This window comes from Neoarius graeffei, chromosome 1, assembly GCF_027579695.1.
Source record: "Neoarius graeffei isolate fNeoGra1 chromosome 1, fNeoGra1.pri, whole genome shotgun sequence".
Classification (NCBI taxonomy): Eukaryota; Metazoa; Chordata; class Actinopteri; order Siluriformes; family Ariidae; genus Neoarius; species Neoarius graeffei.
This window is the reverse complement of record NC_083569.1, coordinates 95,997,475-96,009,921: the sequence shown is the minus strand read 5'-3', so window position 1 is coordinate 96,009,921 and position 12,447 is coordinate 95,997,475. Positions and strand designations below refer to the sequence as shown.

The window sequence follows — 12,447 nt, the reverse complement described above, 5'->3', positions numbered from 1 at the left end:
TTATTTAAAAAAAATATCGCCTCCAAATGGGCAACGATCAGTAGAAATCAGGTCCATATGGCAACGCAACGCTTGCTGAAAACGATGCAATACACATGCCACACCTCCAGGGGCGCTGTAAGACGGTCCCTTCGGACACACCAGAACAACCCATACGAAAAAGAACAGTAAAGAACTTATAAGAGTTTACCACTGTCTTAGTAGTAAATCCTTATAAATATAAATAAATATATATATGCCATGTATGATTTACTCCCGAAAGTGGCCCATTTTGCATTTTCCTCATGCAAATTTTTTATGAAAATCTAGTATGTATGAAGTGAACATTGTGCATGGTTTTTACAGATAAGTATATTATATTTTACAGTTTAAAATGTACATGCCTTTTATATGTAAATCCAACACAAACATATGTGGATTTACATATAAAAGGCATATACATTTTAAACTGTAAAATATAATTTAAAACTACAAACATTACATGAAGCATACAAAGACAGTGTAATTCATCATACACATTATCTGTAAAAACCATGCACAATGTTCACTTCATACATACTAGATTTTCATAAAAAATTTGTATGAGGAAAATGCAAAATGGGCCACTTTCAGGAGTAAATCATACATGGCATATATATTTATTTATAAATCATTATAAGGATTTATCCTTATATTTATAAGGATTTACTACTAAGACAGTGGTAAACTCTTATAAGTTCTTTACTGTTCTTTTTCGTATGGGAATAGAAGTAAGGACGCATGCGCATAAACTATTATGCGCGAGACTTCATATTAGCCACAAAGTCAGGAAAATCTGTTCGTAAAATTACATTATAATGACCAAATACAATGAAAAGTATTTTTCCAGTCTCACCTGTGAAAGGTAATCCCATGTGATCTCATTTGGACGGTAAACCTGTTGGTACAGTTAAACGCAGCTAATCTTTATTCTCCGCTTTGACCTTTCCAATATGGCGGCGAGGATGACGTATGATTCTACGCGGAAGGCGGCGTCTTTAATGGTCCGGAATAAATTGAATACTACACGTTGATGGATTAATTTGCTGTTTCTCACCTGTGAAAGGTAATCCCATGTGATCTCCTTTGGACGGTAAACCTGTTGGTACAGTTAAACGCAGCTAATCTTTATTCTCCGCTTTGACCTTTCCAAAATGGCGACGAGGATGACGTACGCGGAAGGCGGCGTCTTTAATTGTCCGGAATAAATTGAATGATACACGTTGATGGATTAATTTGCTTTTCTACGCCCTTTTTTGAGGAATGTATTGTAGGACTTAAACCATCATCTGAAGAGGTGAGATCGCTCCTTTTTTCCCCTTATTTTTGCTGGCGGGATTGACTCTGCCCTAAGGGCTATTCTCTCTCTCACTTTGCACCAGGCATTACACAATAAATATTCACAGTGAAAATATTTTGTAAGCGCGTTTCATGAACCAAGTTATAGGATTTGTTGACAACTCGCATCGCATCGCAATGAGATCATTGGCACTACTGGTGTTAAGAATCAGACCATTTTATAAATGAATATTTTGCTGTAGAGCTGCAGTGTTTGTACAATTGCATGTTTTTGCTTCACTATTACTGTCACTATTCTGCTTCTTGCATTACTACTGTGAACTAACACTGAACATAATAATAATAATAATAATAATAATAATAATAATAATATCTAAGCTCGTGTTTCACTCTCACTAGTGCTCTGTAAGGCTTTTTCCTGGTGATATTCGTTACACTTCTACCCGGCGTGAATCACTCACAGTCATGTGGTTGTGACGTCATCGTAAACAAATCCGTTTTACTCATCCAGACGACTTCACAACGGCAACGTTGCCAGATCTTTCCACTCTGGAACCCGTTCTCAAAAAGATTGCGTTTTGGGCACCCAAAACGCCGGTGCCGTGTGGACGCCAGGCTAAAACGATAAGCAATTGTATCGGAGTCACCTGAATCCGCTGCCGTGTGGACAGGGCCTCAGAGATGATCTCATGGAACGAGTGCTTCAAAGAAGACTTGACCCCTCAGTCCGACCCAAAGACAAGTCATTTCATATGCAAATACCTCAACTGCCTGCCAACATTGCTCCAGTACTAAAGCCCAGGAAAGAGGAGGCCAAGAAATCACACACCTCGAGATTCCAAGGCCCATCAAAGAAGGACTAACTGGGTTTCAACTGCCAACAAACATTATTGAAAGACATCTGTAACTGACTTGCTGTTTTGTTTTTTGTGTGTGTGCCTGTGTGTTTTCTCCTCTTCTCTGCACTTGGTTTTCTCTCAGCGTTTTCAGAATGTCTGCTGCAAAACTGACATGGGGTATACAGTAATTGGTCGCTCTTCTTATTATTCCAGTATCAGTTGGGGTGAGGGTTTTTTCCACCATACCACTGCAATCTCTCCACCCATATGTTGTAAAAATTTTATTTATTATTGTTTTTGAATACCCCTGAACTCCATTTTTTACACCTGTAAATAAATTACACTCTTATCACAATATGATTTGACTGAGGTTGTTTTCTCATATCACTTATGAGGTTTGCCTACCCAGGTCCAAAATGTACCTAAGTGTATAAAGCTCGTGTAAATTATTGTAAATGTTATGCAAGCAATCTGTTTATGGTCATAAATTGTGTTTTTGCTTAGTGTCAGACTTCATGTAGGTTTGAACATATCTTGCAGACCACATATTCTCCAGGCAGGCATGTTTACTGAGGTAAATATTTGTTTGAAGATAAACTGAGCAGAAAGAGCCTGGATGTTACATGTCAAAACTACTATGATATCCACCTGATGTAGGAAAGAAGAAAAGTAACAGTGTGGTATGCTCCAAGTTTATTTGCATATAATATTTACAGATACAGAAATGTCATCATCCTACTTCTGTGATTACATGGCAATACACAGGCTCTGGCTAACTATCAAAGAAAGCCACATAAAAGTTGGTAGGTCTACAATATACAGACTGGCAAAGGCTGCAGTGCAAATGTCCCACATACTGTATGTCTGAAGCATGTAATAACGAGAAGCGAACCTGCATCAGAAACGTCAGGGGCCCAGCACAGATACAGCCCAGTTACCACAGTCCAGTTTCTACATATCCATAGCTTCGTGCACTTCCTGGAATCCAAGATACATACTGGACTCAGAGGGATATCGCTGTCGTATAGCCCCGACGACACATGACGGCAATGGTTTGCGATGTCCTCTACCCAAGGTTTCACCACGCAGTCCCCATTCCAACACGATTCGGTAGGACACCAACCTTTGTTGACTAAGGCCCTGTCCACACGGCAACGGATTCAGGTGAATCCGATACAATTGCTTATCGTTTCGGCCTGGCGTCCACATGGCACCGGCGTTTTGGGTGCCCCAAAATGCAATCTTTTGAGAACGGGTTCCAGAATGGAAAGATCTGGCAACGTTGTCATTGTGAAGTCGTCTGGATGAGTAGAACGGATTTGTTTACGATGTCACAACCACATGACTGTGAGTGCTTCACGCCGGGTAGAAGTGTAACGAACTTGATGCGAGTTGTCAACAAATCCTATAACTTGGTTCATGAAACGCGCTTACAAAATATTTTCACTGTGAATATTTATTGTGTAATGGTGCAAAGTGAGAGAGAGAGATAGAGAGAGAGAGAGTCAATCCCGCCAGCAAAAATAGGGAAAAAAAGGAGCGATCTCACCTCTTCAGATGTTGGTTTAAGTCCTACAATACATTCCTCAAAAAGGGCGTAGAAGAACAAACTAATCCATCAACGTGTAGCATTCAATTTATTCCGGACCATTAAAGACGCCGCCTTCCGCGTAGAATCATACGTCATCCTCGCCGCCATATTGGATAGGTCAAAGCGGAGAATAAAGATGCCTCATTCATGTGCTGCGTTTAACTGCACCAACAGGTTTACCGTCCAAACGAGATCACATGGGATTACCTTTCACAGGTGAGACTGGAAAAATACTTTTCATTGTATTTGGTCATTATAATGTAATTTTACGAACAGATTTTTCTGACTTTGTCGCTAATATGAAGTCTCGCGCATAATAGTTTATGCGCATGCGTCCTTACTTCTTCTATTGTTCTGGTGTCTCCGAAGGGACCGTCTTACAGCGCCCCTAGAGGTGTGGCATGTGTATTGCATCGTTTTCAGCAAGCGTTGCGTTGCCATATGGACCTGATATTTTACTGATCATTGCCCATTTGGACGCGATATTTATTTAAATAACATCTCGTTGCCGTTGTCGTGTGGATGTAGCCTAAGAAAACAGGGAGATGATAAATACATGTAGGCCTACTGACAAACGGTGAAATTACAAACATGGTTCAAGGGTTTCAGAGAGCACTTATGGCCCTTTTCCACTATCCTTTTTCAGCTCACTTCAGCTTGCTTCAGCTCACTTCAGCCCGACACGGCTCACGTTTCGACTACCTCAGAACAGCACAACTCAGCTCGCGTCAGCCCTGCTCAGCACCCAAAACTCACACTGTTTTGGAGTAGGGCTGAAGCGAGCCAAACTGAGCCGAGTGGGGCTAGGGGCGTGAGGAGACACTCCCCTGTGCACTGATTGGTGAGGAGGAGTGTCCTCACATGCCCACACACGCCCCGCGAGCACGCTGGGATCTGTAAACACCGTAAACCCGGAAGAAGAAGAATTACGAATTACGAGAATTTCTGAAGCCTTATGCGCCTCGCCTCATCTATACGCTCTTGCCAGTATCTGTTGGCGTTGGCGGTGACAACAAGCCACAGCACCAAGACCAGCAACACTAACGGCTCTATGTTTATTGTTTATTATCCGGGTCGTGAAGCTACCGCTTAACAGGTCACTGATGTCACTGTTTGCACCGCCTAACGACATCATGTGACATCCACCCACTTTCACTAACTCCACCCAATGTGTCCACCCACTTCCAGCCAGCACGGTTCAGCGCGGTTGTAGTCGAAATGCAACTCCAACAGCCCCACTCAGCTCGACTCAGCCCAACTCAGCACGGCACGGCTCAGCCCTACTCAGCCGCATTGGTAGTGGAAAAGCAGCATTACTCTGGGGATAGCTGGCCATCAGGACCACTCGGCGTGTGTTGTTTCCTCCAATTGACTTTGTCACATCTGAAGAAAAAGTCCACAACTGACGGGTAAATCATCGCTGCAAACGCATCTGTTGCCGCGACACAATGCGTAGGGCCTTCTAGATGTACAGATGGTAGCACCTGGTCCCATTCAGCACAGCACAAACTCTCTATTTCAGGTGGGGTTTACATTAGACCGTATCAGCGGATCATCAGATTAACATTTTTAAAAGCGATTAGCATGCACACAGCAACGCCAATACACGATTCGCGTGCACACAGCAACGCCAATACACAGATACGCTAATCACATGACTAATTAGACGGCACGTAAGTTGAAATGTGTAAATGTGTAATGTGTAAATTTCTCCTCAGCGGCTCGGCTCCGCAGGCATCCTGTGCTCCAAATCACTCCGCCCTGAACAGCGAATGCCCTCTGGAGGGTGCGCACTCCGGCCCTGCGCAGCTCACAGAGCACGCGAGTGAAGTGCACGAGCAGTGATTCGGGACTGAGCCGCTGTGTGTGTGATCCCAGTGCATATCGGGCATGCGCAAGTCACTTACCACTTGCAAGTGGAAGGATGGCAAGCCTAAAGACAATCATAACTACACAATGGGCAGTATTTGCATCAGTATTTGCAGTATTTTTATACTTTTATACTCTTTAATGAAAAGTGATACAAGGCGGAAGTCCGCGCCGTTTTTCAGCAGTCGCGTCACATGACCAACACCAGCGAATCAGGAAGGTGGATGTCACAGTGACGTTGTCCAATGACGACGTCAGCTAGAGCTCAGCACAGCGTATCCGCGTATCCTCAATGTTTACACAGCACCGGACCAGACACGAACTGGGTTGAATACGTGGGCCCTGGTGGATTCCCGTTTCACGGCGTTTCCCGGTGTTTTAATGTGAACGGACAGTGCATCCGCGAAGAAAACGAGACAGATACAGTCTAATGTAAACTTGGCCTCAGTCGGCATCTGTTCACAACAGTCACACTTGCACCACCAACTGCTGTTTGCCCGTGTCCTCACGATGGCTCCAGCCTGTTCATCTTCGTGTGTTTCTTCCCTCACACGGTCCATTTGGGCTAGCTCCTCCTCGGTATATTCCGGTTCAAATAGATATGGCTCCGGATCCGCCACGAGCCAATCTTCAGCATCTATGTCCTCCATTTGAAAATGTTCCATTGTAGCACACGTAAAGTCTTTTCTGTTATAATTTTCTGCAAGCTCTCGCCACAACCTGATCCTTCCTGACTAGACTGTGTTCCAAGGAGTGCAGGCTACTTGTCTTGGTGGTCACGTTGGTTGTATTGACGGAAGTTAGGGGGGGGCGGGGGAGAGAAAAAAAACAGGAATGAAGGTATCAATGCGCTGTCGAAGCGCGCAGAAGGTGTTAGTACGCCTGTCATTATAGTGCGGACTTTCCATAGCATAGAAAATCGCCACGTTTCAATTTGTGTAACTGAACTTTGTTTCATGTCACTGGTCATATAAACCTATGAAAACAGGAAAAACGTGGAAGAGTTTGGTCGCATCTAACTACAGCCCCAAAAAATACCATTGGCCATGCTGAGCCTAGCTACATTGCTAACAGGAGTAACAGCGCGTCTGACTGACTGGGAGGTTGCACAAAGCTCGGAGAGGTACGGATCAGCTCGTCTCAATTCAGAGAAGAACATATTTCATTATGGAAGTACGGTGGACTGTTCCTTTAAAACATGAGCTAATTTTATCCCTAATCTATCCCCAATGAGCAAGCCTGTAGCGACGGTGGCGAGGAAAAACTCCCTCAGACGACATGAGGAAGAAACCTCGAGAGGAACCAGACTCAAAAGGGAACCCATCCTCATTTGGGCAACAACAGACAACATGACTATAACATTAACAGTTTTAACATTAAGTCAGTTTCGTTGATGTTATAAACTCTTCATTGATGGAAACTTGAGTGCAAAACTGTTCATAACAACTACAATCCTAAAGTTAGCAAGTCAACTGTAGTTCTCAGCCATAAAAGCATTACTGTAAGAGTCCAGAGCATCTTCCAAATATGAATTTCAACTGTCCACATGGGGCCGTCCTCCACAGAAGTGATGCAATGAGATACCAGGCTTTCGTCTAAACGGGGGAACAGGGGCGCTGCGCCCTCTTACTCTCGGCGTGCGCCCCCTTACCGACTCCGTGAAAACATCCCAGCAACACTACGTGACAATGTGTCTGATCATCAAATACATTATAATTGCTCCAAAAATATTCTAATCATAGTAGATACACCACCAGACGGTGCAAAAACAATCTGAATTGGCGTTTTCCAGACTGAGGCGCCATGTTGTTTAGTTGTTTACTTGTTGCGGCTGCTCTCGCGAGATTTGACATGGGTTACATACAAGGTCAGCTGACTTGTAGCGCGAGATTTCTCGAGACTGAATGACCTTTCACCCACCGGTGCGGGAGCTTTTGACAGAAGTAGGTCGCGAGTTGTTTTTGTTGACACTTGGGCATTTAAAGATGTCATCCCGCGGCACGAAACGGAAGAAAGCCAAAGACTGTCCGGGGCAGAAGAAGATTAGGCCAAAAAAAAAAAAAAAAAGTGTGTTTCCGGTAACATGAAATTAGGTAGGTAAGTTTTTTTTTTCTTAATTTTTTTTTATTTTGTTCGAAAAAATTAACACAAGTAAACATCTTACAAAATAGTATTTTGGCACAGAATCCTTTATACCACACATCATAATAAAATAAGTGTTTTAAATCTTTAAACGAATAATAAAAATATCGCGAGAGTTCGAGTTATGATCTACAGAAGCGATATTTCATGATATTTTCATGTAATAACGTGAAAATAATGTCCTAGGCTCGGCTACTTCCATTAAAAGCAGACGGCCTAGCCTAGCCTACTGTAGAACTTGGGTCGAGCAAAAACATGGCTGAATCCTGAATGACTCCTATTTGTATAAATAGGGGACTACATAGGCGGCAAAATGTAGTGTTTTTCCCCTGCGATGGAAGTGCACTTGTATACTGAAAAGAAAGCAATTTGCATTACAGCCTTGAATGAGGATTCAAAATGGCGGCTCGGCTCAGTTTATGCAGGAGGGCTGATAGAAGTGGCGAAACATTTTACTTTTTATCGTTTCTTTCATAACTTGTATGCGTTGAAACAAAAAATTATGACAAACCAATGCCGCTTACACTAAAATATCGAGGGAAATTTGTAATAAAAACTTTACGGTCGGCAATTTCGACGCGGAAATTCTCGATCGGTCGGGTTACCGGAAACACACTATTTTTTTTTTTATTTGGCCTTGCTTCTTTCTTTTTCAATGTTGACAGACAATTTGTTACAATTTCCCTCTCAGATAGCCTCAGAATGTCCCATTGGAGCATTTTTCAAAGGCTTTGCACGGGGGGGGGGACAACCGGCACCCCCCGCCATGGTGAGCGCCCTCATACTAAATTTTTCTAGAAAAAACCCTGAGATACCATGCGGATGCAGAATAGAAGAAGCAAGCCCTCATTTTAGCTTCCTGCTGTAAAGCATCCATTTACCATTCTTATTTGAAGAGCACATCAAGCTGATTTATTAAAAGAAAAAGGGTGTTTTTTTTAACAAGGGTACTATTTTTGGAGATACTGCAATACTAGATTGATGTATGGAGCAAGCTCCTATTCCAGCATTGTGTTCTGAAATAAATCTGTTTAATATCACTTTCACATTTAGAGAATTCAGCAAACATTAAAGTGATAAGAGCAGATACTACACTTCATCTTAACCAAAAGGCCAAGAAGCAATAACTTGCTGTATTTAATGGCTTTAAATATACCACTTCCAAATATTAAAATCCAGAAAGGTAAACACAGCTAGACTCCACCCCCAACAGCTGGATCCTTTTGAACAGAGACGTCACCTTGTTTGTGTGTGTGTGTGGGGTGTTTCCATGCTATACTATCATCACATGCCTGCACTGTCTAACACTACTGATTAATTACCTTACTCACGCCATACATTCATTTTGTAAATATTTCTATTTTCTCTGAGTAAATTAATTAAGATCTTCAATCTCTGTCCTTGTCCTCCTTCCTTTGTTGTGATTTGTGAATCAGTCGGAACACTCAATAATAGTTGTGCTGCCCCTTTAAGGGAGGGCGGGGCTTGTGCCGTGCTGTGAGTCTCTTTCGACTCGCTGATTGGTTCCTTTTCACGGGCAGCGGGCTTGGAGTGAAGCTGCTGCTGTTGGTTTTTTACTCCTTCATTTTCTCAGCTGAAGCCTGGAATGCATGTGTCTGTGAGTGTTGGTTGGTTTTGTGTTGAACTCACCTGTTAAAGTTTCAGAAACAGCTCAGATTTGATGTGGGAAAACTTTAAAAACGGAGCGATGCTAATGCGCTAGCCTGTCGATGGCTTTTTCAATGTAACATTACCATTAAGCTAATCGCTAATTGTTTGTTGTGGTCAGTTAATGAGAAATTGAACTTTTGTGTTGTGTATGATAATTGTGTTAAATAACAAAATCAAACAACATGTAACATTTTATTTTTTATTTTTATATTGCAGTTTCACAGTGATTCAACAGTAAACATTGAGAAACTCACCTGCTGACTCAGTGTTGATTGAAGAACTCTGTTAGCGATCTGCCAAGTTCACAGCGACTAAGGGCCCGTCCACACGAGTACGTTTTTGTCGAATCCGCATAAATACTTTATCGTTTCGGCCTCGCGTCCAGACGGATCTGGCTTTTTCGAGGTGTGAAACCAGTATTTTTTGAAAACGGGTCCCAGAGTGGGAAAATCCTAAAACGCGGGATAGCCCGGAGTCGTCTGGACGGCGAATGCGGATTTTTCAGAAACGATGACGTATAAGCCCCGCCTCTCTAACCTTTAACCTCAGCTGCCACCACTAGACGCATCATAACAATGGCGGACTACAGGCTTGTGCTCATACTGCAGAAACAACTCGGTCTATTACGGCTGCTACAACAAAACCTTCTGCTTTTATATTATTGCGTGGAGCAACAAAAGAACATGGAGAACAACATTCGCCACATGCTCTTGGATCCACCTCGCGGAGTAACCAGAAGGGCCACCAGGAGAAAGTTTTGGATAAGACCTGGCCGAACTAGCAGCTGGTGGGACAGCTTTGTTACTGGCGTGGTTGTGGATAATGAGTGGAGGGAGAATTTCTGCATGTCCAGAGCTTCTCTCGTCGCCCTGACCGAAGAACTCCGTCCGTATATCAAAGTATATCGAACGAATATGAGGGCACCGATCGATCTGTTGAAACGAGTTGCAATAACCCTGTACTACTTGGGTAACGAGGGGAGGCTACGGAGAACCGCTAATGCATTTGGCGTGTCGCGAGAGGTTGTTTCTGTTATTGTTAGGCGGACATGTAAAGCCATCGCCATCCAACTGGGCCCAAAATATGTTAAGCTTCCTTTTACGGAGCCCGAAGCAGAGGACCTGGTTTTAGGATTCCACCGTGCTCATGGCATGCCGCAGTGTTTGGGAGCAGTCGACGGCACCCACATCGACATTAAGCAGCCATCCGCCAACTCCACGGCTTACATTAACCACAAAGGAAAGCATTCCCTTAATGTGCAAGCCGTCTGTGATTACAAATACAGATTCATGGACGTTGTCATAAAGTGGCCTGGAAGTGTGCACAACGCACAGGTGTTTGCTAACTCCAAGGTAAACATGTACCTGAAGACTGGCAAGATTCCTGCTCTGAAAAAACAGATTGTGGACGACGAGGAGGCAATACCAGTTTTTCTTCTTGGTGACCCTGCCTACCCTCTGCTGCCTTACTTGATGAAGGAGTACTCAAACGGTGGCTCCACACCTCAGGAGCAGTACTTTGGACTGTGTTTGTGTAGGGCGCGCATGGTCATTGAGTGTGCTTTTGGTCGCCTAAAGGCCAGATTTGCTGCACTGAGAAGGCCCATGGACATTAACATGGATGACCTGCCCCATGTCATTTATGCCTGCTTTGTTCTCCACAATTTCTGTGAGGTCAGTAAAGAGACTTTAGATGAACAGTCCGTGTTTGGAACAATGCAGGGTGACACACAGCCTCCGACAGAGTGTAACAACTACCTCACTGACTGTAATGAGGGAGAGGCAAAGAGAGTGAGGAGAGTGATCACCAAGTACCTGACCCTTAAAAAAAAGTAGTAACCGCAAACTGATTAGATGACCTACTGATCTTTTTGTAGTATTTGATGCCCCTGTATGTATTACTCATGCCATTTTGAAAGTGTTGTGAACTGTGTGTCTTGTGAAAAATAAACAAAATGACTTCAACCACGAGAAAAAGTCGTCTTTTTTTTAATGACAGCACATCCCTGCTAATGTGCATATGGTAGATAGATAGACTCTATTGATCCCAAGCTGGGAAACTGCAGTGTAGCAGCAGCATTACACACAGTAACAACACAATGAAGTAAAGAGGACAACCTAGACATTTCAAAAATGCAATACAAAAATGTATAAATAAGAGGTATAATTGGAGTGCAAAGTAAAACTATGAGGTGCAGTGAACAGACTGTGTAAAAACATAAGGTGCATAAACATAAAATTTGTTTTCTGAAAACATAAAGTTTTCAGAAAATTAAACACAACAATCAAACAAAGAAGAAGCACAGTTCAGTTTTCCTCTGCATCATCAAGCAACAGTGCACGTCTGTATGAAAAGGACGGTTGCTGTGTGGTGTGCGCATGTGTTGGTGTGTACTCTGGTCGTGCTGGTTGATGGGGGGGGGGGGGTTTGATGAAAGGCCGGTGTAGCCAGGGCTTAATTTGAGCTAGAACATGACGGAACAAGATCCGGAACCTCCGTCGTCCAATCCGGCAGCTATTTTCATTTCATTCGGTGTTCCGGCAGCTAAAATGGATCAGATCACCTCCGTGACCATCACAAAGGGGGAAAAAATCAAACAATAAATTAAATAAATAAGTAAATAAAAATTTGTTTAGTGTTCGGTTTTGATTTTGATATCTGTTGTTGATTTCTCTTGTAGGTGTAATTAATGATTATGGATATGTAGATTGGTATCAAATGATCACTCTTTAATAATTACATGAAATCAGTCTCATTAAATTTGAAGGTTAATAGTTAAAATGAATCAATCCTATTGAATCGTTTAATTTGACTCATTTGAATTGAATCATACCATAGAATCAGTCTCATTTGAATCGTTTGAAGTGACTCATTCAATGAATCATTTAGTGAATCAATTGAAGAATCGTTTAAAATTTGATAATTCAAATTTATCACTTACCAAACTGCATCTAATTAATTATTCATACACCTTAGGAGTTCTTTGACAATGTGGGCGACTTCAAGTATTTAGAACAA

General features: G+C 42.6%; 1 protein-coding gene and 1 non-coding gene across 3 annotated transcripts; one reads left to right on the top strand and one right to left on the bottom strand.

Moving 5' to 3' along the window:
• Positions 1-8,700: 8,700 nt before the first annotated feature.
• Positions 8,701-8,883, bottom strand: LOC132897978 (U2 spliceosomal RNA). The gene has a single exon (XR_009656433.1). It is a non-coding gene; the product is annotated as a U2 spliceosomal RNA (small nuclear RNA).
• A 406-nt stretch (positions 8,884-9,289) lies between these two features.
• LOC132872737 (putative nuclease HARBI1) lies at positions 9,290-11,393 on the top strand. Of its 2 annotated transcripts, none has more exons than XM_060907822.1 (2): positions 9,290-9,376; positions 9,646-11,393. In XM_060907822.1, the coding sequence occupies exon 2, from the start codon at positions 10,005-10,007 to the stop codon at positions 11,262-11,264; it is 1,260 nt and encodes a 419-aa protein (XP_060763805.1). In that variant the 5' UTR covers positions 9,290-9,376; positions 9,646-10,004; the 3' UTR covers positions 11,265-11,393. The 2 variants fall into 2 exon arrangements, with proteins under 2 accessions (XP_060763805.1, XP_060763883.1); XM_060907900.1 differs by having other exon boundaries at positions 9,299-9,376; positions 9,654-11,393.
• The last annotated feature ends 1,054 nt before the right edge of the window (positions 11,394-12,447 follow it).